This window comes from Neoarius graeffei, chromosome 6, assembly GCF_027579695.1.
Source record: "Neoarius graeffei isolate fNeoGra1 chromosome 6, fNeoGra1.pri, whole genome shotgun sequence".
NCBI classification, from domain to species: domain Eukaryota; kingdom Metazoa; phylum Chordata; class Actinopteri; order Siluriformes; family Ariidae; genus Neoarius; species Neoarius graeffei.
The window spans coordinates 104,879,752-104,907,309 of NC_083574.1; the positions used below are offsets into that span (position 1 = coordinate 104,879,752).

Here is a 27,558-nt window from a genome sequence, read left to right on the forward strand (position 1 = left end):
CAACCACCTAATAAACCCTGGTAACCACAACCGATTGCTATCATTGCTGCACAGCAGTCACTTGACTTTCTTCAGGAAATGCTTGCTTTTAGTTATAATTTAGTTTCCCATTGCATATTAGAGTAATACCACATGAGAGGGCCTGCTCCAGGCACGGGCTGAGTCTTATCATAATCACAATCAGTCCAGCAGCATTCCCTAAATCTCCGGGTTTAGTGAGAAATGCTCAGGAACATGCTTCACTGCACGGGTTACTGTGACTCAGACCTGCTGATAAATACCACTCAACTCTTTCAGCAGTTTATCCTTTACAGCTGCATCACAGACACTGGGCTGCTTCCATTTGTTGCTCACTTCCGGGAGCGGAAGTGACGCGCTCTGTCGCTCCATGACTCTGGCCAATCGGAGCGCAGAAGGGGCGGGGTTTACCGGAATACGGCGTGGGAAGAAAAGCGCCAGTCAGAATGTCAACTGTCAAAACAAACTAGAAACTCCGGGGCCTTTTTAAATCCAGCTTTAAACAACTGTTAAGTGTTTTTTTTTTGTACCGAATCGGCGTCTTTAAGCCAGATGTTACCGGAATGACAGCGAAACTGTGGATCATTGTGGTCGTCACTCTGCTGTGTGAGGAGGTGAGTTAGCGAGCTAGCACTGAAGCTAACGCGGAAACTCACACTGGGGATTTTATTTCCGAGTTACTTCACTACAGTCCGCTTACAGCCGAGTCCCGGATAAAACACAGCTCGGACTGCGGAGGGTTCAACAGGGTCTGTTTATTTTATATCGCAGTGAGTAAACCGCCTTTCTCCAGTGCTGAGGAACTGAACTGAGTGGGGAATTCCAGCAGTGATTCTACACTACAGGCCTGACAGGCTGAACCACTCTCACTCACACTCTGATTGGACAAGCACTGCAGCTCCTGCCTGCAGAAAACATCTGCACTGATTTGCACATCAGTTCTGGGGACTGACAGATTACTGATAGACCCACAGTGAAATTTCTGTCGGTAAAGAACTTGGAACAATTTACTGCCCCAAAGGCAGGTATTACAGCTTTAAGGGTATACGGCCCGACAGGAAGGTGTTTCAGCTCCATAGGAAGGTGTTAAAACCCTATAGTCAAGTGTTACAGCTTTAAAGGTGTTCTGGCCCGACAGGAAGGTGTTCTGATCCGACAGGAAGGTGTTCTGGCCCGACAGGAAGGTGTTCTGATCCGACAGGAAGGTGTTTCAGCTCCATAGGAAGGTGTTAAAACCCTATAGTCAAGTGTTACAGCTTTAAAGGGTGTTCTGGCCCGACAGGAGGGTGTTCTGGCCCGACAGGAAGGTGTTCTGGCCCGACAGGAAGGTGTTCTGATCCGACAGGAAGGTGTTCTGATCCGACAGGAAGGTGTTTCAGCTCCATAGGAAGGTGTTAAAACCCTATAGTCAAGTGTTACAGCTTTAAAAGGTGTTCTGGCCCAACAGGAAGGTGTTCTGGCCCAACAGGAAGGTGTTCTGATCCGACAGGAAGGTGTTAAAACCCTATAGTCAAGTGTTACAGCTTTAAAAGGTGTTCTGGCCCAACAGGAAGGTGTTCTGGCCTGACAGGAAGGTGTTTCAGCTCCATAGGAAGGTGTTAAAACCCTATAGTCAAGTGTTACAGCTTTAAAAGGTGTTCTGGCCCAACAGGAAGGTGTTGTGATCCAACAGGAAGGTGTTAAAACCCTATAGTCAAGTGTTACAGCTTTAAAAGGTGTTCTAGCCCAATAGGAAGGTGTTAAAACCCTATAGTCAAGTGTTACAGCTTTAAAAGGTGTTCTGGCCCAACAGGAAGGTGTTCTGATCCGACAGGAAGGTGTTTCAGCTCCATAGGAAGGTGTTAAAACCCTATAGTCAGGTGTTACAGCTTTAAAAGGTGTTCTGGCCCAACAGGAAGGTGTTCTGATCCGACAGGAAGGTGTTTCAGCTCCATAGGAAGGTGTTAAAACCCTATAGTCAAGTGTTACAGCTTTAAAAGGTGTTCTGGCCCGACAGGAAGGTGTTTCAGTTCCATAGGAAGGTGTTAAATCCCTATTGTCAAGTGTTAGAGCTTTAAAAGGTGTTCTGGCCCAACAGGAAGGTGTTCTGATCCGACAGGAAGGTGTTTCAGTTCCATAGGAAGGTGTTAAAACCCTATAGTCAAGTGTTACAGCTTTAAAGGTGTTCTGGCCCAACAGGAAGGTGTTTCAGTTCCATAGGAAGGTGTTAAAACCCTATAGTCAGGTATTACAGCTTTAAAGGTGTTCTGGCCTGACAGGAAGGTGTTCTGGCCCGACAGGAAGGTGTTTCAGCTCCATAGGAAGGTGTTAAAACCCTGTAGTCAAGTGTTACAGCTTTAAAGGTGTTCTGGCCCGACAGGAAGGTGTTCTGGCCCGACAGGAAGGTGTTCTGGCCCGACAGGAAGGTGTTCTGATCCGACAGGAAGGTGTTTCAGCTCCATAGGAAGGTGTTAAAACCCTATAGTCAAGTGTTACAGCTTTAAAGGGTGTTCTGGCCCGACAGGAAGGTGTTGTGACCCGACAGGAAGGTGTTTCAGCTCCATAGGAAGGTGTTAAAACCCTGTAGTCAAGTGTTACAGCTTTAAAGGTGTTCTGGCCCGACAGGAAGGTGTTCTGGCCCGACAGGAAGGTGTTCTGGCCCGACAGGAAGGTGTTCTGATCCGACAGGAAGGTGTTTCAGCTCCATAGGAAGGTGTTAAAACCCTATAGTCAAGTGTTACAGCTTTAAAAGGTGTTCTGGCCCAACAGGAAGGTGTTCTGGCCCAACAGGAAGGTGTTCTGATCCGACAGGAAGGTGTTAAAACCCTATAGTCAAGTGTTACAGCTTTAAAAGGTGTTCTGGCCCAACAGGAAGGTGTTCTGGCCTGACAGGAAGGTGTTTCAGCTCCATAGGAAGGTGTTAAAACCCTATAGTCAAGTGTTACAGCTTTAAAGGTGTTCTGGCCCAACAGGAAGGTGTTTCAGTTCCATAGGAAGGTGTTAAAACCCTATAGTCAGGTGTTACAGCTTTAAAAGGTGTTCTGGCCCAACAGGAAGGTGTTGTGATCCAACAGGAAGGTGTTAAAACCCTATAGTCAAGTGTTACAGCTTTAAAAGGTGTTCTAGCCCAATAGGAAGGTGTTAAAACCCTATAGTCAAGTGTTACAGCTTTAAAAGGTGTTCTGGCCCAACAGGAAGGTGTTCTGATCCGACAGGAAGGTGTTTCAGCTCCATAGGAAGGTGTTAAAACCCTATAGTCAGGTGTTACAGCTTTAAAAGGTGTTCTGGCCCAACAGGAAGGTGTTCTGATCGGACAGGAAGGTGTTCTGGCCTGACAGGAAGGTGTTCTGATCCGACAGGAAGGTGTTTCAGCTCCATAGGAAGGTGTTAAAACCCTATAGTCAAGTGTTACAGCTTTAAAAGGTGTTCTGGCCCGACAGGAAGGTGTTTCAGTTCCATAGGAAGGTGTTAAATCCCTATTGTCAAGTGTTACAGCTTTAAAAGGTGTTCTGGCCCAACAGGAAGGTGTTCTGATCCGACAGGAAGGTGTTTCAGTTCCATAGGAAGGTGTTAAAACCCTATAGTCAAGTGTTACAGCTTTAAAGGTGTTCTGGCCCAACAGGAAGGTGTTTCAGCTCCATAGGAAGGTGTTAAAACCCTATAGTCAGGTGTTACAGCTTTAAAGGTGTTCTGGCCTGACAGGAAGGTGTTCTGGCCCGACAGGAAGGTGTTTCAGTTCCATAGGAAGGTGTTAAAACCCTATAGTCAGGTGTTACAGCTTTAAAGGTGTTCTGGCCTGACAGGAAGGTGTTCTGGCCCGACAGGAAGGTGTTTCAGTTCCATAGGAAGGTGTTAAAACCCTATAGTCAGGTGTTACAGCTTTAAAGGTGTTCTGGCCTGACAGGAAGGTGTTCTGGCCCTACAGGAAGGTGTTTCAGTTCCATAGGAAGGTGTTAAAACCCTATAGTCAGGTATTACAGCTTTAAAGGTGTTCTGGCCTGACAGGAAGGTGTTCTGGCCCGACAGGAAGGTGTTTCAGTTCCATAGGAAGGTGTTAAAACCCTATTGTCAGGTGTTACAGCTTTAAAGGTGTTCTGGCCTGACAGGAAGGTGTTCTGGCCCGACAGGAAGGTGTTTCAGTTCCATAGGAAGGTGTTAAAACCCTATAGTCAGGTGTTACAGCTTTAAAGGTGTTCTGGCCTGACAGGAAGGTGTTCTGGCCCGACAGGAAGGTGTTTCAGTTCCATAGGAAGGTGTTAAAACCCTATTGTCAGGTGTTACAGCTTTAAAAGGTGTTCTGGCCCAACAGGAAGGTGTTGTGACCCGACAGGAAGGTGTTTCAGCTCCATAGGAAGGTGTTAAAACCCTGTAGTCAAGTGTTACAGCTTTAAAAGGTGTTCTGGCCCGACAGGAAGGTGTTTCAGCTCTATAGGAAGGTGTTAAATCCCTATAGTCAAGTGTTACAGCTTTAAAAGGTGTTCTGGCCCGACAGGAAGGTGTTCTGATCCGACAGGAAGGTGTTTCAGCTCCATAGGAAGGTGTTAAAACCCTATAGTCAGGTGTTACAGCTTTAAAGGTGTTCTGGCCTGACAGGAAGGTGTTCTGGCCCGACACGAAGGTGTTTCAGCTCCATAGGAAGGTGTTAAAACCCTATAGTCAAATGTTACAGCTTTAAAAGGTGTTCTGGCCCGACAGGAAGGTGTTCTGGCCCAACAGGAAGGTGTTTCAGCTCCATAGAAAGGTGTTTCACCTCTATAGGCAGGTGTTAAAACCCTATGGGCAGGTGTTACAGCTTTAAGGGTATACGGCCCGACAGGAAGGTGTTCTGGCCTGACAGGAAGGTGTTTCAGCTCCATAGGAAGATGTTAAAACCCTATAGTCAAGTGTTACAGCTTTAAAAGGTGTTCTGGCCTGACAGGAAGGTGTTCTGGCCCGACAGGAAGGTGTTTCAGCTCCATAGGAAGGTGTTTCACCTCTATAGGCAGGTGTTAAAACCCTATGGGCAGGTGTTACAGCTTTAAGGGTATACGGCCCGACAGGAAGGTGTTCTGGCTCAACAAGAAGGTGTTCTGGCCCAACAGGAAGGTGTTTCAGCTCCATAGAAAGGTGTTTCACCTCTATAGGCAGGTGTTACAGCTTTAAGGGTATACGGCCCTACAGGAAGGTGTTCCAGCCCTACAGGAGGGTGTTTCAGCTCCATTGGAAGGTGTTACAACCCTATAGTCAAGTGTTACAACTTTAAAGGTGTTCTGGCCCGACAGGAAGGTGTTTCAGCTCCATAGGCAGGTGTTAAAACCCTATAGTCAGGTGTTACAGCTTTAAGCAAGTCCAGTGTTATGGATGTGACACTTGAACTCAAAATGGCAACAAATGACCCAGTGCTTGTTTTATTGTCTCCCAGTATTTAAACAGGTGTTGCATATTTTAAGGCTGTACCATACTGGAGAAGTGATAGAACAAGAACAATTCCCATAGTACATCTAGGGCATGCCAGAAAATGCCAATAAAAGATGCGTTATGGATGTGACAGAAAAAGTATCACTTTTCTTGGGTGACTGTACATTTTTATCAAACTCTGTGAAATCGTAAACCTAATGTCGAAATGGAGATATCCATTTGATAGAGGGGTCCAAGGTGAATATTAAAAAATCTTTGTTTAAAATATTTTGTATTTCATGCAGAGTTTCGGAAGGAAAAGTCAGTGTTATGGATGTGACGAAATTCTGTTATGGATGTGACGCGTCTGAAATAGACATGGCATGTTTAGAAAATCAGCAATTTAACCACCATAACCCTTTGAAAAACTCTCTAAACATCAGCTAAAACTATCAAAGTTCTTAAATAATATTTAGGATGGCTATTGTTTTGCTGTTTTGTGGATTTTAGCATACATTTCTGTGGCTTGTGGCAATAATATAGAATTGTACATGATCAAAGTTGATTTTAGCTTGGGTTTTACATTATAAGAAAGAAAGACTGACAGTGACATATTAGGTTGGTTACAAATTGGTTCAACTTATTCACATCTGTAAAATACAGGCCTAGGTGAGATCTCTGGGAGTGGTTTTGATGTATTACATGTTGCTTTCTTTTTGCATGGTGAGGCTGACATTTACATGGAATTGCCCAAGTGTTACAGCCCTGTAGGCAGGTGGTACAGCCCTACGCATTCCTGTAGGAATGGAATTCGTTCCTGTGCACTTTAACATGCTCCTGTAGTGCTCTTATGCATTCCCTTGGGGCTGTAACACATTTTCGTGGGACTGTAATAATTTTCCATTTGACTTTAACGCTTTCCAGTAGTTCTGTAAAACATGTTATAAGAAACCTTACAGGAACATTTCATAGCCCTGCAGGAAGATGTTATAGGTATATGTTATGGCTTGACAGAAAATCCTGCTGTAACACGTTCAGGTAGCACTGTGCCAAGTGTCCTGTGGTACCTAAGAGGTGGGCAGAGTAAACAGTACAGAAAGTACGGAATGAGTTTTGACTCCACAAGTGGGAGGCAGCAATCCACTAAACTGTGCCTAGTCTTCATCACCAACCTGCACCAGCGAATGGTCTGGAAAACGCGAGAGCCCATGGTGCTTTGTTTGGGACTGAAGAAAAGGCTGAAAGTGCTGCACACAACAAAGAGGAGGAGGAATTGGTAAAAAAGACTGGTTCAGCTTCCACCCGATGGACACGGTTCAGTCAGACAAGGAGCAGAAAATGATATGACATAATTTGCAGATTGATAGTGGTTGCAAGGGCAAACAATCCTTCTATTGCCTCAAATCTCAAGTCCAAACATGTTCTAGAATATGAGGAAAGGAAAAGTATACGTCCTCTGCAAACATCAACTGAATCACCAAGCAGCGGTGGGAAGAAAAAAGCTGGCAATGCAGATCAGACATTGCTTTCTCAGGGATTCTCCAAAGGCTGTCCTTATGAGGAAAAAGTCATCAGTGGACCAACATGACAAGACAAATGCCATCACTGTGTACTTGTGTAAGGACATGGGTTATTTTCAGTTAGTTGATAGAAAAAGCTTTAAAGACGTAATCGAAGCACTCGATCCTTGATGCATGCTACCTGGCTGCAAACACTTTTGCCAAATTGAAATGGCAGAACTGGACAACAGGTTCCCTGAGGGTGTGGAGAAGGAACTCAGTGAAATTAAACACCACCACTGACTTGTGGTCCAAGTCATACTATGGAGCTTTACGTACTGTACATCTGACCGTCTACTTAATCAACGACAGCTGAGGGTTGTGCAGCAAATGTTTCCAGACTTCGTGTTTCCCTGATGAGCGAGCGCACTGGAGAATCAATGGCCCCAGACTTGAGGGAAGCCCTGAGGGCATTCCGCACTGGTGGCAACATAGTGACCTGCCACAAATCTGTGCTGAAGCCAGAAATTGTTGACGGACTTGTTTTCCTGGCTGTAATGAGGCTGGGTGAGTAAACTGGATCAAACAGGAATTTGCACTAAGTGTAGAGTTGCACTTGGACTGTTGCAAAGAGAAGTTATCTTGGACCAAGCAGAAGCAATCGTACCGATTCCTGCAGCAGTGTAACTGAAGAAGAGCTACTTATGTCCAGCGAATTTTGCATTTTGAGAGTTTCATGTGTTCGAGTTGGAGAAAAGAAGGACCCTTCCAGTCCTGCTGTACTTGATTTCCACTTTGTGCAGCTTTATTTTATTGTATTTCATGAAGTGTTTTTTTTTCCCAGAGATTGAAGTTCCTTGAGAACATCTCATCTCATTATCTGTAGCCGCTTTATCCTGTTCTACAGGGTCGCAGGCAAGCTGGAGCCTATCCCAGCTGACTACGGGTGAAAGGCAGGGTACACCCTGGACAAGTCGCCAGGTCATCACAGGGCTGACACATAGACACAGACAACCATTCACACTCACATTCACACCTACGCTCAATTTAGTCACCAGTTAACCTAACCTGCATGTCTTTGGACTGTGGGGGAAACCGGAGCACCCGGAGGAAACCCACGGGGAGAACATGCAAACTCCGCACAGAAAGGCCCTCGCTGGCCACGGGGCTCGAACCCGGACCTTCTTGCTGTGAGGCAACAGCGCTAACCACTACACCACCGTGCCGCCTCCTTGAGAACATTTTTTTTTGTATTTATATCTATTATTACAGTTTTATACAATAAATGCTCTTAAAATACTGTGTGAAATATGTCCTAGTAATACGGTTAAGAGTACAGTAACAGCTGCCATGCAGTTGCCACTCCAGTGCTTTCATTGTTGGCTGTCCATTGCTAGCAGTGATGACTGCTTCATTAGGATGCACAGAAATGTAGATGGGCCACAAGGCCCGCACCAGAGCGACAGAGTTGCCCGCACCGGCCGCGTGAATGGCTTGGCTGAGCCACCACGGAATGTCTGGCCTCATGAGCTCTTGCATACTATTCTCCTCTCCCAATGAAGCGGTTTGCACAGTAAGGTAAGACAATGTTGTGTCCCCATCATGTTGTCTCTCTGGACCTCCAGACCTGATGCCAAGTGGTGCACAAAAGTGCCACAGACCTGACTGGTATGGAAGTTACCCAACAGTGGCAACTGACTTGCTGAGTGATCCTATCTGTTGGCCATTTGAGTGGCTTCTCTGCATGCCATCTGGTGGTGTACCATTGACCTTGTTGGGTTCATCTGCCGCATTGCACCAAAAAGTGCCCCGCTGCCAGCGCCTTATGTATGATTTAACCCATAGCTGGAACCCAGGCAGGTGCTACCACTGTGGGTCAGAGCGGACCTGGGAGCAATGCTGATTAAGGGGTAACTCCACTTTCCCCAATACTCAAGTCCTGGACCTGAGACTCCCCACTGGTTGCAGTTTAAAGTCAGACCCAGGACTAGAAACATTTGTGTTAAATTTTTAAGAAAAATGAATATACTGTTCCTGAGATCCTGAGACACCAATGGTGCTGGCCTCTCCTGTTCCTCAGACCCACCCAATCCATCCTGATGCCCTACTTCTGGCTGGAGTCTCATCACTTCGCTCCTGTGGAGGACGGCTCCGTATGGACAGTCGGGGGAGAAAAAAGCACACTTAGAAGACGCTCTGGACACTTATGGTTTTGCTCTGATGGTTTTGGACTCCAATCCCCATGATAACTTTAGGACTGCAGTTGTCATGAACAGTTTTACACTCAAGTCTCCATCAATGAACAGCTGATAACTTTAACAAATCAGACTCCCTGTTAAACTATAATGAATTTCCTGGTGACACAGTTGTACTCTGTGACTCTGTAGGACACAGTTATAGAAGTGAGTTATTTATAATCACGCTATCCGTTATCACCCAGATGAGGATGGGTTCCCTTTAGAGTCTGGTTCCTCTCAAGGGTTCTTCCTCATGTCGTCTGAGGGAGTTTTTCCTCACCGCCATCACCTCAGGCTTCATCATCAGGGATAAATTAGGGCTGAAATTAGATCATCTGTTTAAAGTCTTTAATTTTCTGTAAAGCAGCTTTGCAACAGTGTTCGTTATTAAAAACGCGATACAAATAAACTGACCTGACTTGACTGTTCCGTCCCTGCTGCAGCGTCTTCTTGTGGGGTTTTACCAGTTTCTCGAAGCACTCTAATAACTTTTTATTGACCTGTGAACACTTTGTGGAGCTCTCTGCCTTCCTGTAGCACTGTAATATGATGCCGAGTAGATGTTTTAATTTGGTTTGTGTTCCTTCAGCGCGAGTGCCGTGAGGCCGTCCTGCACGTCTCTGATGGGATCCTCGATAAGTACTACTGTCTCGTTTATAATGCATCGTGGACCAACATCTCCAGCTCTCTTAGTGATGCTGTAAGTCCACACACACACACACACACACACACACACACACTAGAGCATCATAACTTACCTTCATTGTGTGTGTGTGCAGGTGCAGTACAAGCTGGTGAACCTGACGTCGACTACACTGTGTGAAGTGGGCAGAGTAACGCCAGAGTCGGTGAAGGGTGCGGCGGTGTGTGTGATGAATGGAGGCTGTGAATTAATCCAGAAAGCTGAGGTGGCTCAGCAGCTCGGGGCCTCAGTGCTCCTCATCGCCAGCCAGGAGGCCATGGTACTTCCATCACACGTGTTTCTTATTACAGTACAATACAATACAACTTTATTTATTCTCCCACAGGGTTTTTCAGAATTAATTTGCAATAATAATAATTATTCCAAACATCACTTTGATTCTGTAGCGCTAACGCAGTACCTCCATCCTTTATTAAAGTCCCGTCTTCATGATTTCCTTTATAACAACCTTCCAAACCCTCACAGCACCATATCGCATTCTCGTAGTACGGTGCTGTGGTTCTGAGTCGGTGTTAAAGTTCTCAGTAACGGCTCTTTCTCCCCCCACCCCAGAGGACTCCATCAGCCAACGCCAGCGAGCGTGATAAAGTGACCATCCCTCTGGCGCTTATGAGGTACCGCGACGTCCTGGATGCGCAAAAGGTAGAGGTGTATTTTAACTGCTTGCACCTGATATCAGAAGTGCGTTCTTCAGTGGAGTTGAGCTCTAAAGCCCCTCCCGTCTGTGTCAGGTGTTTACAGGTGAGATGAAGGTGCAGCTCTATGCTCCGCCCACCGCTGAATTTGATGCCAGCATCCTCATCATGCTTGGGATTGCCGTCTTTACTGTGGCTATGGGCGGCTTCTGGAGCGGGGCAGCTGAGAAGTCAGTGAGATATCAATCAGAGGTCAGAGTTTAAAAAGAAACGGTTATGAAAGTGTGTGTGTGTGTGTAGGGCAAAGCAGAGTGTGACGGTCTTCTCTGAAGGAGAGGATCGATCAGACAGCGGGGATCTTACACTCTACTCGCCGATGAAGGTGCTGCTGTTCGTCGTGCTCATGTGTGTGATGCTCGTCCTCATGTACTTCTTCTACAGGTACCTCGGTGAGTCGCTGTTCCCTGCACTCTGATTGGTCAGTGTCCCTGCAGATTCCAGGAAGTGTGTTGGGTGGCTGGTTAATGGCTGTTTCTCATTGGCCAGTTGTTATTGGCTTTTTTTTTTTGAACCAACTAGTTCTGATTATTTTGAAGCGGTCCGTTCTGATTGGCTGACTCTAATCAGGTGGTTGTGATTGGGGTTTATGATTGACTAGTTGAGATTAGTGTTCTGTGATTTGGCCATTTGCAGCCGGCTGTCGGTCAGGGTTCAGGTCCTTGTTTCTGATTGGTTGATTGCAGTTGAGCAGTTGTGATTGGAGGATTCTGATTCTGATTACAGTGTACGTGATCATCGTGATCTTCTGCCTGGCGTCGGCGACAGGACTCTACAGCTGCCTCGAGGCGCTACTGAATGCAGTGGGGTGCAGTAAGATCAGGTACACGCACACACGGGCTGCTACACTTTACTAAGATTTTCTGAATTACTGAGAACGTAAATATCCGCATACATTGTGTGTGTCAGTGTGTCCTTTGGGGAGAAGAGCTTCTCTGTGAGGAATCTGCTGCTTGCTGCTGTGTGCATCACGCTGGCTGTGGTTTGGGGTGTTTACCGAAATGAGGACAGGTACTGCATGAACATGTTTTAACACACACACACACACAATAACAGGAAGATGTGGTCTGAATTTCTACCCTGTTCCTGTTCTTCTAAGAATAAGGAAGTAACAATTATGCAGTTTTGTTTTGTTTTGTTTTTAAGTAAAATGATTTCAGTACTTTAAAGCTAGACGGCCTTTTGATTTCATAAAATCGGTGAAATTTAGTTCCGTCTGAAATGTGGTCATTGTGATTTATGTTTATTTCTGTAATATCTGACAAAATATCAGGCCATTCTGTGGCTGGGAGGTTATTTAATTTGAGGGGATTAAAGCAAATAATGTGCATGAAATCGCTCGCTTGGCACAGTCAGGCAGACAGAGGAAGTCCGTGTGCGCATGCGCAGGTTTACCTTCTTCTTCTTTTGGGTTTTACAGCAGCTGGCATCCACAGTGTTGCATTACTGCCATCTACAGGTTTACCTTTGAGCGTGCACTGACAGGTCCATCATTCTGTCGCTAAACGAACAGCTGATCACACCGAGGTGCTCGCTGAGCGCCCATATTTATTAGTTTGGTCCTGCGTTTCCTTTCCTTCGTATAGAACATAACGTCTTTTCTTCTCGCTTTCTTTCCGTTACTGTAGTCGCTCTTTCACGTTTCATTCGCACACTCACGCCCTCCATTTTTCTCTCCTGTTTCAAATTTGTATCCCACAATGCCTTGCGTGAACAGGGAAAGCCCACCACGTGATGCATGACGTAGTATCTTGTATTGGGTCATGGGGAAGCAGGAAAAAATAGCGGAGAATTTAGAGCCATGAGGCTCTAAAATTAATTAATTGTTCTATTTTAAAAAATTAATAAAATTGGAAGTCTGTGATTTGAATTCAGTAGCTTTCAGTTGGTGTCGGGAAAATTCTTTTCATGACCTACACTTGACAAATCTGAAAGGCCGTACAGCTTTAAAGTTTTATTGATAATTATTTCATTCGCTTCACTGTGTCATGTGATATGAGATTTGTAAATAACGTTTCTTATATTGACTGTGTGTCTGTAGTCATATCACTGGAAGGGCTTGAACAGTGTGTGTGTGTGTGTGTGTAGGTGGATCTGGATCCTACAGGACGTGCTCGGGATCGCTTTCTGTCTAAACTTCATGAAGACCATCACACTGTCTAATTACAAGGTGCTTTGATGAACTTCATTTAGTCCTAATGAACTGTTGCACTTTATGACTGTGTGTGTGTGTGTGTGTGTGTGTGTGTGTGTGTGTGTGTGTGTTGTAGATCTGTGTGATCTTGCTCAGCCTGCTGCTCGTTTATGACGTCTTCTTCGTCTTCATCACGCCGTTCCTCACACCTGTGAGTCTCTCCTGTTAAACAGCAAGCATTCTGAGTAATAAACCGCTGGGTGTGGTGCTGATATAGGAAACTAATCAACACCTTCTGACCAATCAGAATCCAGAATTTAGCAGCGCTGTGGTGTGATGATACGGTTTATTTCAGTGGAATGATTTACACTTGAGGACACAACAATGAACTTTTAATATTTGCTGACAGGTGTGTGTGTGTGTGTGTGTGTGTGATCACTTATAGAACGGAGAGAGTATTATGGTGCAAGTTGCTCTCGGCCCGGGTGCTGGAGGAGAAAAGGTAAGTGTGTGTGTGTGTGCGCGCATGTGTGTGTGCGTGCGATAACAGTCATTAACACACTAAGGTGTGTGTGTGTGTGTGTGTTTTAGGGCAGTGGTGATGTGGTCGTTCCTGCAGATCCTACGCCCTCATATGAAAAAGTAAGGTTTGCTCTGTTCTGTAGGGAGTTGGGTGGGGCTGTTTTTTTATTTATATATATATACACACACACTACTGCTCAAAAGTTTTGGGTCACTTTGAAATGTCCTTATTTTTGAAAGAAAAGCACTGTTCTTTTCACTTTAAACTAATCAGAAATCCACTCTATACATTGCTAATGTGGTAAATGACTATTCTAGCTGCAAATGTGTGGTTTTTGGTGCAATATCTCCATAGGTGTATAGAGGCCCATTTCCAGCAACTCTCACTCCAGTGTTCTAATGGTACAATGTGTTTGCTCATTGCCTCAGAAGGCTAATGGATGATTAGAAAACCCTTGTACAATCATGTTAGCACAGCTGAAAACAGTTGAGCTCTTTAGAGAAGCTATAAAACTGACCTTCCTTTGAGCAGATTGAGTTTCTGGAGCATCACATTTGTGGGGTCGATTAAATGCTCAAAATGGCCAGAAAAATGTCTCGACTATATTTTCTATTCATTTTACAACTTATGGTGGGAAATAAAAGTGTGACTTTTCATGGAAAACACAAAATTGTCTGGGTGACCCCAAACTTTTGAACGGTAGTGTGTGTGTGTGTGTGTGTGTGTGTGTGTATATATATATATATATATATATATACTCCTTCACACTGACAATAACAGTGTATAAACATTTTGATATAAAACAGCCGCCATCAAAAAGTCTCAGTAGAAGTGATTGTAGGGTTTAGGGCGGAGCCTGTGTCTGTTATAATTCAGTGTGTTTATGGTTTATAGATTATAAATTAAACAGAATGGGGGCATCCATAGCCTGAAGGTTAGAGAAGCAGTCTTGTGCCCAAAGGGTTGTTGGTTTTAACCCTGCTGGTTCTGGGAATCAAAACATGAGGGGAGTTGAGTATCATGGCTGAAGTGGCCTTGAGCAGGGCACCCCGCCCCCAACTGCTCCCGGGGGCTGTAGCTGTACCATAGCTGCCCACTGCTCGTGTGTGTGTGTGTGTGTGTGTGTGTGCTCATTGCTCATATGTGTGTGTTCACTGTTTCAAATGGGTTAAATGCAGAGAGGAATTTCACTCTTCTTGTCTTCTAAAATTAACAGTGCTGTCATGTGGAGGTACGTATCTCACTTCTCACTTGTGTGTGTGTGTGTGTGAATGCACAGTTGCCTGTGGTGATGCGTATTCCACGGTTTTCGGCGTGGGCTGAGAACCTGTGTGAGATGCAGTTCTCCATCCTCGGTTATGGTGACATCATCATTCCAGGTGAGGAACCTGAACACACACTGAACACTGATGTGAGAGTGTAGAACAGGAGCACGGAGTTCACAGGGATGTGTAACGGCATCATTATACACTTCCTGTAGAAACGGTACCTTGTGTACTAGCTGTAACTCCTGATGGTGTGTGTGTGTGTGCAGGTCTGTTGGTGGCGTACTGTCACCGGTTTGATGTTTGGATCGGCAGCTCGTACAGAGTCTACTACACCTCCTGCGTTGTTGGTAATAAAGCTAGAATGCAGCATGCAAATCCCACCTGTTTAAAGGTACAATACCTGTAAGACTGCGTGTGTGTGTGTGTGTGTGTGTGTGTGTGTGTGTGTGTGTGTGTGTGCAGCGTACACTCTGGGCCTGGTGTTGACCTTCGTGGTCATGCTGCTGTCGAGGGTTGGTCAGCCTGCTCTGCTGTACTTGGTCCCGTTCACTCTGCTCACCAGCAGCCTGCTCGCCTGGAAGCGCAAAGAGTTCAGACAGTTCTGGGCCGGAACCACGTACCAGGTGAGTGCCTGGATCAGGCGTCTGATCGGTTTGTGATTTGGACCGTGTAATAATTATTTACGCCGAGTAACACGCCGCTTCTGATTTGCTTTGCTGAGTAAAATAATAAAGACTGGACATTTGGGTATCTGATGAGTAACGGGTGACTCCAAAATCAGACCGAGAATAAAACAATAAAAATAAATGAGAAAGCGTTAAAAAGGATTTAAAATCGCATGGAAAATAAGTCAGGGATGGCAATTTTCCGCCGAACGGCGGAAATCCGCCGTTTTGAATTTCAATTTTATCATTTTTGTGGAACGTCTAAATCCATAGAGAAAAGTTTTAGGGGGGGTTAGGTACCTAACTTTTATTGCTGCTACCGAGATTAGTGTCAAATCGTATCGAAACCACATGTCTCGTGAACAACGGAAGCTTCTATAGACCCTTTTCAGTCACGTGACCTTCGACCACCATTTTGGACATGTAGCAGACTTCGGCTCGAATTGGTTTGAATGCGAGGAAGGCGACAAACAGAGAACATACAAGAAAAAGGAGCGAGATGCAGAAAACACCTTCGCTATCCAGCGACGTAGGGCATTTACAGGGCGAGCAGAGGGAGAAATAACAACAGTAACGACACATTAGCAACGCCGTACAGAAATAACGGTTTATGGCACAGACCCTTTCGGTTCTCGCTCATCTAGCTGCTACAATGACTGCTTAGACCAACAATAATACCTAACACACATTTAAGTATCCGTCGTAAAGACGTGAAACTCGTCGAGTGACGAGTGTGTTCATTGATCAGCTAACACAATCTAAAAGTAGACATACCATCACACTGCCCTGGCGCTGTGTACAGTTTACCTTCTATGGTTTGTGCACTCGCTATTTGCCATTATTTTCTCCAACCCAGTGTTAGAGATTACAGGGAACGGCCTGGATTTAAGAGACAAATACATGTTCCTCTTGTTTTGAACACTTAGCCCATGTTTACATTAGACCGTATCAGCGGATCATCAGATTAACGTTTTTAAAAGCGATTAGTGTGCACACAGCAACACCAATACACAATTCATCTGCACACAGCAACACCAACACACGGATACGCTCGGCTCCGCAGGCATCCTGCGCTCCAAATCACTCCGCCCTGAACAGCGAGTGCCCTCTGGAGGGTGCGCACTCCGGCCCTGCGCAGCTCACACAGCGCGCGAGTGAAGTGCACGAGCCACGATTCGGGACTGAGCTGCTGTGTGTGTGATCCCAGCGCAGATCACTTACCACTCGCAAGTGGAAGGATGGCAAGCCTAAAGACAATCGTGTTTTTTTTTTTTTTGTTACATAGTCAAAAGAGGTGTCAGATCACCGGATCCAGTGTAAATAGCTGCCGGAGCCAACGCCCGAGGTTCCGGAGCACGCTCCGGCTTGCTCCCCCTCAAATTAAGCGCTGTTTGTAGGACACTGCCTCTGATCTGTCCTACAGTCTACCAACAGCAAAGGAACACAACGCTAGCTAATGTCGTTAGCTAATAGCTACTACAGAAGAACAAAGAGGTTACAATGGGTTATTTTAGCCTATTTGGTTACACACTCGCCGCCACAGAATGTTAACAGCAATGTAATGCCTTTTCTGGCTAATTTTATTCGTCTTACCTCCAACAAAGTGGTCACTACACAAGCGCTGGTATGCCGAGGGCTGCCAATCTGTTAATGGCCGCTATCCATCTTCTCCGTCGGGATCCGATAAAATGATAAACCTTGCCTTGTTTGTTGATGGTTACTACATCCAGGTGCACAACAATATAGTGGCATGATGGAAGTCTTGCTGAAAATAAACACTTTCTTTGCTGCCGTTCCTCAATGCTGGCTGTGGTAGACTACTGGTAGTACATGTCCAAAATGGCGGCCGCGTTTGTCGTGACGTCACGTGAAAAGGGTCCATATCGAGTGTAACAATGAACAAGAGGGCTCTGATTGGTCCACTCTACATCCGCTGTACACGCACTTCCGCTTCCCTACTTTCCCGGTTTGGTTTGTTTTCACGACCGGCATTTTTAAAAACACGAGTGAAGATGGAGCAGCATGAAGAGCGGTTGATTGAGGAAGTACGGACATCTATACGACTCCAGTTCTAGTCATTATAAAAAAAAAAGTTCTAGTCATTATAAGTAACCGGAGGATAAACACTCCACTAACCACACCCACCAACTACTCCTAGCGACTTCGCGCCCCCTTGCGTTGTGCCGGTGAATAACTTTAGATACTTTATTTTTATCATGTATTTTTCACACAATATACATGTAAAATGGCTAGAAGATAGGTAGAAGAGGGTTAGGGTAAAAAGGCTAAAGCTTCAGGGGGGCTCTGCCCCCCTGAACCCCCCGTTCGGAGTTTCAGCTGAAATAAAATTTTCCTGTTGCCATCCCTGTAAGTGTGTTTAATGATGGGAGTTGTGAATAAGATGTTTAAACACGCCTTTAATCTGGGTGTAGAAGAATTTTTTTATTTTTTTTTTATGAAAACATGCAGAACCCATGTTCATATATCCTCTAGAACACCGTTTAGAACTTTTATACATCATTTAAAAAAATCTGTAGTCGATACGGAGCTTCAGGTTTTCAGTCAACTTGAGTGGAAAACACTGTGTCTCCGCCCACTAAGTTGCCATGGATACCAAAATGTCCGAACTGTGAGGAAGAGCAGACGATAACGTTGTAAATGATGTGATCCAGCTGCTGAGAAAAAAGGGTGCCGTGTGTGTTACAGTACACATTCAGCAGCTCAGGTGATCAGAGACAGGGGTGTGTGTGTGTATGCTGACTCTGATCATGTGACCCTGCAGTGTGAGAGAGGATACTGTGTGTGTGTGTGTGTGTGTGTGTGTGTGTGTGTGTGTGTGTTGGACCAAATGTGTGAAACTCTCTCATTACTTGGTTTCCATCAGGTGTTGGACTCATCCAGGGAACCTTTAATACCAGGTGGGCTTTTAACCTTCAGCCCCACTCGCTGCTCTTCCATGTGCTGTGTGTGTGTGTGGGGACCTGCCTTCTCTCTCACACATTCTGAGCTGCTCTTCTGCTCACACATCAGCTTCCTAACCCTGCACCGAACAATAAAGCTTCCACATCATACATGGCTGGATTCAAAAGTAATGGCGCCCTGAAGTTAGAAATGCGTGTCGATGCTCTCAGACCCTGCGGTGCGTCAGTGGTCCGGATCAGAAAGCCGTGCGTGCGAGTGGGTACTTTGATGCGAGTGAGGTCAGATGTGAAGCTTGCAGGACAAAGTCCATGTTCATGAACAGCAAAATGAGCCATAAGCTTAACATGAACATTATCGTAAACAACGATAACGTGAGCCGTGTCATGAAAATGAACTCGTGTGAAGGTAAACATCAAAATCATCGTTATTGTAAGCAGTAACGTGAGAATTACCGTGAAGATTAATGTAAACAGTAACGGGGAAATGAGCAGGGTTACAGTGTCGCCTGCGGATGAGTGGGACAGTACGTCATTTAAAAATCCTTCTACATTAGGCCACGCCCACTTTAGGTTTAAATCTGAATATGGATACGGTTAGTGTTGTTGCATTACACTCTGAGAGGTCTGTGTCTGGGTCCATGTGTCTGTCTGTCTGTCTGTCTGTCTGTCTGTCTGTCTGTTGTTACAGGAGCAGTAACTCATGACCGGTCTAGGGCCCAAAACCCGAAATTAATTTTAAAACCTGCACACTGCAGAACTTCAGTTTATCAGGCCTCGTTCTTCAACAGGATTGTTAAACCATGGAACTATGGATGTAAATATTTTCCCCAGATAAATTCCGTAGCCTCCCTGTTTTCAGATCATCCCTGTTCGAGCTGTACTTTGAATTACTGACCTCCACCTATAATACGCACTTTTCATGTGCTTGGTCTGTGGACCGTGACTGCGGCTGACACAGAGCAATTTAGTCTAATTTTAATTGTATGATTTTTCTCTTTTATACCTTCGGGGAAACGCCTTGCCTGGGTCGCCCGTTCGCGCTCTCCCCTTTGGGCTGACTTACTTTATTATGTTTATTTCTTCTTTTTTTTTTTTTAAATGTTTATTTTGTAACAGTCCAGTAAAGTTGGTAAAATAAAATAAAAGGAACATGTCCGTCTTCCCTCCCCGCAGCAGATAACTGGGCTCTAGGGGGCGCTGTGGCAGCATAATGTGTGTTTCAGAACTAACACGTGCTCTCGTGTGCGCGCGCACACACACACGTTCATACATTCATTTTCATCTCACCCATCATGGCTTGAAACGCTAACGCTAACACAACTGCGTGTGTCTGTGTGAGTGTAAATAAGTGTTCGTGGTGTGTTTAGTGTTTTATTCCTGTCTTCATCTCGGTGCCCGAGTCAGCAGGGGTGTGAGAGACAGGAACGATACACAGCCTTGATCTGTGCTCAGAGAACTGGGCGTGTCTCAAACGCCAGGGAAGTGTTCTTATTAGGAAAAACACATCTCCTGTTCTGATATTCGGAACACGGCCTTAAGAACGGATGATGTTCCAGTAAGAACACTGAAAAGGTTTTTACAACTCGTTACTCATCTTACTGCTTATAATCATTTTCTCTCTCTCTGTCTCTCTCTGTGTGTGTCTCTCTCTCTCTCTCTGTGTCTGTCTCACGCGCTCTCTCCCTCCCCGTCGCGCGTGCACTCTGTGTGTCTCTCTGTCTGTCTGTCTGTCTGTCTGTCTCTTTCTCTCTGTGTCTCTCTCTCTCTCTCTCTCTCTCTCTCTCTCTCTCTGTGTGTCTCTCTCTGTCTCTCTCTCTCTCTCTCTCTCTGTGTGGGTCTCTCTCTCTCTGTGTCTCTGTCTGTCTCTCTCTGTGTGTGTGTGTGTGTCTGTCTCTCTCTGTGTGTCTGTCTCTCTCTGTGTGTCTGTCTCTCTCTGTGTGTCTGTCTCTCTCTCTCTCTCTCTCTCTCTCTCTCTCTCTCTCTGTCTGTCTCTCTGTGTCTCTCTCTCTGTGTGTCTCTGTCTGTGTCTCTGTGTGTGTGTGTGTGTGTGTGTGTGTGTCTCTCTCTGTCTCGCGCGCTCTCTCTCTCCCCATCTCTCTCTATCTTGCATTCTCTCTGTCTCTCCCCTGTGTGTGTGTGTGTGTGTGTGTGTGTGTGTGTGTGTGTGTGTGTGTGTGTGTGTGCCTGCCTCTCTCTCTCTCTTTGTGTGTCTCTCTCTGTCTCACGTGTTCTCTCTCTCTCCTTGGTCTCTCTCCCCCATGTGTGTGTGTGCCTCTCTTTGTCTCACACACTCTGTCTCTCTCTCTCTCTGTGTCTCTCTCTGTCTCACGTTCTCTTTCCCTCTCTCTCTTCCCCGTCTGTGTGCGCGCGCGCCTCTCTCTGTCTCACACACTCTGTCTCTCTGTGTGTCTCTCTCTGTCTCACGTTCTCTCTCTCTCTCTCTCTCTCTCTCTCTCTCTCTCTCTCTCTCTGTGTCACAGATGGAGACGCTGAATGTCCCAGTGCAGTGAGGAAGTGCTGATCGACTGTGTGTGTGTGTGTGTGTGTGTGTGTGTGTGTGTGTGTGGCACTTTAAGCCCTGTGATTGGCTGTATCAGGACCAATACAGTCTTATTGTTCTCTCTTTAATAGCATTTAATATCTATTTTTTTAAAAAGGCCTTAATCAGTGCCTCAGACTCCGCCCACAACGCACTGACACATGATCAAAGTGTTTTACAGACACTGTGACCACGGAAATGAGACAAACATCCAGATCACCAACATTTCCTCATGATGTGTTGTGTGTTGGTACATTAGTGAGAAGAAGCTCCACACGAGCGTGTGACCATGAGCAGGTGATTAACGCGACCTGTCGCTCACTTCCTGTATTACACTGTGCCATACCGCAGCCGGTGGAGCCACGGCGCACGCTGATGCGGCCTGTACAACGGGGCCTTTTTCTTTTTTTACACAATGATTTCAGAGTTTCTGTGTTTAATCAGGTCTTCATTAACAATCTGTTCTTTTCATGCCTTAAATCAAAGATGAACAAATGTTTGAGTTTTTTATTCTTGTTCTTGCTCACAGGAGGAATGGGGTAGCCGTGATGTTTAATTAAAGCAGGATGACGCTGTTTATGGCTAAATATCATCAAAGCACAGGGTTCTTAGACTTTACAAGCTGTTTTATTTTCTGATTTTTTACTGACCCTTAACTTTGCTGCTCGAGACTTTGAGCCTGTTTAAAGGGTTCACACCTTAACGGGTGCTTTATGATCGAACACTTTAACGAAGCACAAATTCAAATCGGTTAAACTGAAGGGATGTAAACTTTGGAGCATGTGATAAGAAATAAAGCTACTGACTGGGATTGAAGCTGCTGTCCTGTTTACACTGTGTGTGTGTGTGTGTGTGTGTGTGTGTGTGTGTGTGTGTGTGTGTGTGTGTGTGTGTGTGTGTTAACCAGGTGTTATATGAGGAATTCAACACTGTGTCATGCTGTTATTAGAAAATAATCAACACTGGGGTGGTGTAATGATGCAGAATCACTGTTAATGCCTCAGTGTTGATTGATTGGGATGTGCTGTTCTCGGAAAACCAAGTGTTTCATTCCTCTTTTATTATTAACACCACCACAGTTCGCCAATGATTTTTTTTTTATTTATTAAAGAATGACACTTGCACTTCAAAGTGAAAGTCTGTGTAAATCTCGACTCTCAGACCCACTCACATGGAGTAAAATAATCTAAAAATTATGTGATTTAAAAAAAAAAAATTAAATATCCCCAACTGGGAAGTTTATTCCTTGTCTGAAACAGCAATTTGCAAACAACTATGATTTTTTTCTTATTCAAAAATGACCTCATGCTTTTTATCTATTTATAATTGCATGTTAAAGAGGACGCACCGTACACTTTGCATTTATTTTATATTATTCCCTGAGATGCTGCTGTAAAGGTGTTGCAGGGTTTATTTATTTATTTTATTTATTTATATTTTTAAATTGCAAAAGCGCTTTGGTTTTTGGTTTTTTTTTTCCCTCTCATGCTGTTCTCATGTTGTTATTATAGTACGAAACCCCTCCAGGAAAAATCAGGCTGATTTTCTAGCTGTGCTTTTAAATATTAAATCTATAGTTAGCTTCACTCTGATTGATTGGCTAACATCTTTAAAGCAAACTTCTCTCGGCCACACCCACACCACCAACTCGTGTCGAATTGTGGCTAAACTCCGAGACGAGCAATGGCTTCTGCACCAGGATTACAGACTTACATGAATGAACTTGAGTCAGAAGAGGAAAATGAAGGTGTGGACACCGAATCAGTGCCACACCCGAGACTCCAGAGGCTGATCATCATGGAAACCTGCTGCGGGCAGATTCTCAGAACCCAGCAAGAGCTCACTGCACACTTTGGAAGAATCTGCAGACTCGGGTTTTCTTTTATGCCTCCTGGAACAGCAGACTTCTCTTTCTCCTCAACTTGTTTCTTCTAGGAATCGTTTCCTGAAGAACTCAGCAGACGGTTCCACCTTCTTGGTTCAGATTGCTATAGGCGGTCGTATGTTAATGAGGGGCTGGTGCTATAAAACATGAGAAGAAATTCTACATAAGAATCTTGCGCTTTTGTAACTGGTCTGTGGTGGGTTTCCCAAAAGCCTCTTAACGTTAAGAGCATCTTGCGTAGGAGAGTGAGTGTTCATTGTGCTGCTCGCTCTACCATATAACGATCTTTGTGCTGCGATGCTTTTGGGAAACTGCGCCTGTTTTCTCTCTGAGATCGTTACAGACTGGGAAGGTAACAGTTCACTTTGAAAAGTCCAGAACATCCCCAAGTCACTTTGACATCTTATTTGAGAAACAACAAGAAAATACAGTTTTCCACCCACAGCATGTCTCCTTTAATGTCACAAGTTCGTTCCTCTTGTTACTTATGTTACAGCAGCTATAAACAGATGTTCCCTCTGCTGAAGTTAGACAAAAATCGCAGCTTGTTGCATCATGTTCCTGAGAAACCGTAAAGAAGTGTAAACTTCTCTGTCCTTACAGTTCCAGCTTCACCTCTGACTGTTACACAGCGCTGACACTGGAGACTCCTTCCAGAAATAATAATAATAATAAAATCTCTTTACAGATCAACAATTACATTGTACTGCTGGCCACGCCCCTGTGAATGAGCTGTTACTATAGAAACGATAGCATATTAGCATTAATATAAACCTGCACTACTGTTAGAGCTGCTGTCACAGAGGATTAATCAACATCTTCAACACTGACCAGTCACAATCCATAATCGTTAAAAGAAATGGGTGCCCATTTTCAGTTTTTTGCCTCCCAGAAACCAGTGGATGCGAACCTTCATACTCCGGTCTCGACAGAGTAGACTGAAGGGAAACACCTTTCTAAAAACCTAAGGAGTTTTTCAGGTTGGTGGTGTTTGGGATTTTTTTCCCCCACATGGCAGTGAAATGAATTTTGCTTTACACTCGACCAGCAGGGGGCGCTGCAGCACTGTTTTCATGGTGGATCAGGCATTCCTCATTCTGTACTGCTACATCATAATACAATAACTATTGTATTAATAAACAGAATTTTATTCTATAAACAAATGAGATTTAAATATCAGTCCTCAGTAAAACATTCACTTAACTTCCTCTGGGTTTTTTAAGTTTATTTAAATGTTGCATTTTTAAAAATAGAACAGTGACTGAAATTTTTTGATTAATTACATAGACACAAGTGTTTTACTGTGAAATATGCTACTTGTATTTTTCATACAAACTTTTCCTTGCTCGCTCTAGGTTCCGGGATATTGTATCTAATTTGCAGGCGTCAGGGAGCTACTATGCGGCAGACTTCCGGGAGAGTTGGGAATAATTCAACTCGTCCTGTCGGGCAGGCAGATGTAGATTTGACTTGTCCGGACCAAACATTTAGTTGTCCCGGACAGTCGGACGACTGTTAAGGTCGAGCCCTGTGTCAGTGCTAAGTAAAACATTCATTCACGTCTTCCATTTTTAAAGTTTCTTTAAATAAGATTACATTTTTAAAAATAGGACAGTGACTGAAATTATTTATATATAACATCTCATCTCATTATCTGTAGCCGCTTTATCCTTCTACAGGGTCTCAGGCAAGCCGGAGCCTATCCCAGCTGACTATGGGCGAAAGGCGGGGTTCACCCTGGACAAGTCGCCAGGTCATCACAGGGCTGACACATAGACACAGACAACCATTCACACTCACATTCACACCTACGCTCAATTTAGAGTCACCAGTTAACCTAACCTGCATGTCTTTGGACTGTGGGGGAAACCGGAGCACCCGGAGGAAACCCACGCGGACACGGGGAGAACATGCAAACTCCACACAGAAAGGCCCTCGCCGGCCCCGGGGCTCGAACCCGGACCTTCTTGCTGTGAGGCGACAGCGCTAACCACTACACCACTGTGCCGCCTATATATATAACATACTTAATATAATCTTTTAGGAATTGCAGCCATTTTTACACAGTCTATCCACTAACTAACGTCATTATAAATATAAGCATCATTGTTAATCCTTTGCAGTCAATGATCACCCGAAGTCCAGAATGGACATGGACATCACCAAATTCTGGGTTTCCTCTCTTGAGGTGCTTTGCCAGGCCTTTACTGCAGCTGCCTTCAGTTGCTGCTTGTTTGTGAGTCTTTCTGCCTTCAGTAAATGAAAAGCAGCTCAGTGGAGGTGACTGACTCACATTCCGTTTGTTTGCCTTAAGAAGTTCCTGGGCTGCTTTTGCGGTATGTTTTGGGTTATTATCCATCTGTACTGTGAAGCACAGTCCTATCAGTTATACAGCAGTTGACTGAATCTGAGCAGAAAGTAAAGCTCTGTACATGCTACTTCTATTAGCAGTCGCATCACCGATAAACACAAGTGACCCAGGTCCACTGGCAGCCGTACACACCCATGTCCAAAGAATTTTGTTCCAGAACTGGGCAGGTTGTCTTGTAAATCTTGTAATCTGGCCTTTCTGTTCTTGAGTGTTCCCAGTGGCGTGTATCTTGAGGTGAACCCTCTGTATTTACATTCGGGAAAGACTCTCTCGATCGTAGACTGACAGTGATAGATCTACCTCTTCCAGAGTGTTCTTGACTTGGCTAGATCTTGTGAAGGGGTTTTTCCTTCACCAAGGAAAGAATGATGCAATCATCCGCTTTAGTTGTTTTCCATGGTCCTCCAGACCTTTTGGGGTTGCTGAGTTTACCAGTGCATTCTTTCTTTTTAAGAACACTCCAAATTGTTGATTTAACCACCTATTCCTAAAATTTCTCCAATCTCTCTGATATAGCTATTTACGCCCCCCCAACCTAATGATTGATTGCCTCTTTTACTTGCATCGATGCCTCTTTGGACCAGATATTGAGGGTTCCCATGAACAGCTGCCAAATGCAAATTAAAGACTTGGAATCAACTTCAGACCTTTTAATCTCCTTAATTTATTTTTGAAATAATTAAGAAACAGGCCATAACTGGCCATTAAACTGCTTATCAGTCATTTGTCCAATTACTTGTAAGCCTGTGAAAATGGGGGCAATGTAAAAATATCTGTCATTTCTAAACAGTTAATGTGATATGTTTGTTTAAACCCTGTGAATTTAAACCGGAAAGTTTACACTTCAGTCACATCCTGATGGCTTCGTTTCAACTCCATTGTGGTGGAGCACAGAGATCAAATTACAAAAATAGTGTCACTCTTTAAATACTTATGGACCTGACTATTTTATAAATAAATGAATAAAATATTTCTGAAAATGTTGGATAGACTTGTATCATTAAAAATGTACACAAATTACATGTTCATATGTGTACATGTTAATTTTCTGAAATATTTCAATGCAACATTTTTAGATATGATGTAAAAAACTTTAGCAATTTTAATAATACGTCTTTATAGTAATTACTTCATAATATTCTATAGTACAGCTTTTTATAGTAACTTTTATAGTATAATTCTTTATAGTAAGCCCTATTTTAAAAAAATCTATAGTATAGTTCCTTATGGTAATTGCTTTCTTTAAATTATTTTTTTTTACTTAATGGTAAGTTTTCATAGTACAATGATTTATAGTAATTACAGTAAATTTTTAGTCATTTTATAATATTTAAAGTTCTTTACACTGTCAGAAATAGGGGTACAGTAGGAGTCCATTTCTGTCCCCCAAGGTACAATCTACACTAATGTACCCCCAGGGGCTCATTACTGGACCTCAAGGTAGCTACAGTGTCTTGCAAAAGTATTCATCCCCCTTGGTGTTTATCCTGTTTTGTTGCATTACAAGCTGGAATTAAAATGGATTTTTGGAGGGTTAGCACCATTTGATTTACACAACACGCCGACCACTTTAAAGGTACAAATTGTTATTTTATTGTGCCACAAACCAAGGGCAGGTGGTGCATAAGGGCAATTGGGCGACACACTGCCAAAACGAAAAAAAAAGTTGTTGTTTTTTTAAACAAACTTTCACCAGCGCTGCTCGAGGCTGTTTTAATCTGTCTCTGGGTATCATTGTCCAATCAGGGTGGTCTTGCTTCTAGAGTGCCGCCCCTTTTGGGGCGATTTCAGTCACGTTGAGAATCGCCCAAGAGTTCACTGATAGAGTCCCATGTTAATATTTTTTTTTTTCTCCTGACACTTCAATGCAATCTCTATGGGTTCCGGGGGGGCGTGCCCTAACGTGCTTACGTCACTGCGAAGCGCGGCAAAGTTGCGTTCGATCCTCTCAGTTTCTGAGGTGAGATGGATGTGGAAAGCAATTCAGTACGGTCCTTAAAAGAAGTTCCATTTAGTCAGCTATCAAATTGAGCTAAATTGGCAACAAAACAAGCTGGACCCCCCTCGACCAAATCTAAACATAAAACAAATTTCGACAAAGGGGGGAGTCATATGCTCGAGGTTTATTTCAACATGGTCCCAGCGCAAATCCTGGCGAGCTGGCTGCGAGGACGCCTCAGCGGTTTTCTGCTCCCCCTGCTTACTTTTCCACCCTGGAGGGGCTCCACGGACAGCACTGCTTGGACGGTCACTGGAGTTTCGGACATGCATCATTTGTTGGAGAAAATTAAAAAACGAGTCATCAAAGATTCACATGGGCAGCTGCCTGAAATTTTCGGCTTTTGGGAGAGTGAACATCGCTACACAACCGGATGAGGGCTACAGGCTAGCAGTTCGCCGCCACAACGATGAGGTGAGCAAGAAGAGGCACATATTAAACCGGCTCATCCAACGCGTGAAATTTTGTGGAGTGTTCGAGTTAGCTCTACGAGGCAAAGACGAAGCTGAGGGCTCCAGTCACTGTGGTGTTTTTCTGGGTTTGGTTGATTTCGTGACTCTCTCACTCTCTCTCTCTCACACACACACACACACACACACAGTCACAGAATCCGTTCACTTTTGATGTTTTTTTGGTGCATTTTTATATTTGCCACACTTTGCTCTGAGAGTTAGCACTTTGGTAATATCCTTGGTAAATACCAGTAATTGCAAGATCTAAAGATCCACTCATCTATTTATTCAACTGCT

General features: G+C 44.4%; 1 protein-coding gene across 2 annotated transcripts; it reads left to right on the forward strand.

Moving 5' to 3' along the window:
- Nucleotides 1-404: 404 nt before the first annotated feature.
- zgc:123258 (uncharacterized protein LOC641502 homolog) lies at nucleotides 405-21,370 on the forward strand. 2 transcript variants are annotated; one of them, XM_060924267.1, is made up of 17 exons: nucleotides 405-632; nucleotides 9,699-9,809; nucleotides 9,889-10,071; nucleotides 10,365-10,454; nucleotides 10,544-10,677; nucleotides 10,748-10,896; nucleotides 11,231-11,327; nucleotides 11,414-11,515; nucleotides 12,593-12,674; nucleotides 12,775-12,849; nucleotides 13,084-13,140; nucleotides 13,230-13,280; nucleotides 14,441-14,540; nucleotides 14,696-14,776; nucleotides 14,892-15,052; nucleotides 17,979-18,012; nucleotides 20,496-21,370. In XM_060924267.1, the coding sequence occupies exons 1-17, from the start codon at nucleotides 582-584 to the stop codon at nucleotides 20,534-20,536; spliced, it is 1,599 nt and encodes a 532-aa protein (XP_060780250.1). In that variant the 5' UTR covers nucleotides 405-581; the 3' UTR covers nucleotides 20,537-21,370. The 2 variants fall into 2 exon arrangements, with proteins under 2 accessions (XP_060780250.1, XP_060780251.1); XM_060924268.1 differs by lacking the exon at nucleotides 17,979-18,012.
- The last annotated feature ends 6,188 nt before the right edge of the window (nucleotides 21,371-27,558 follow it).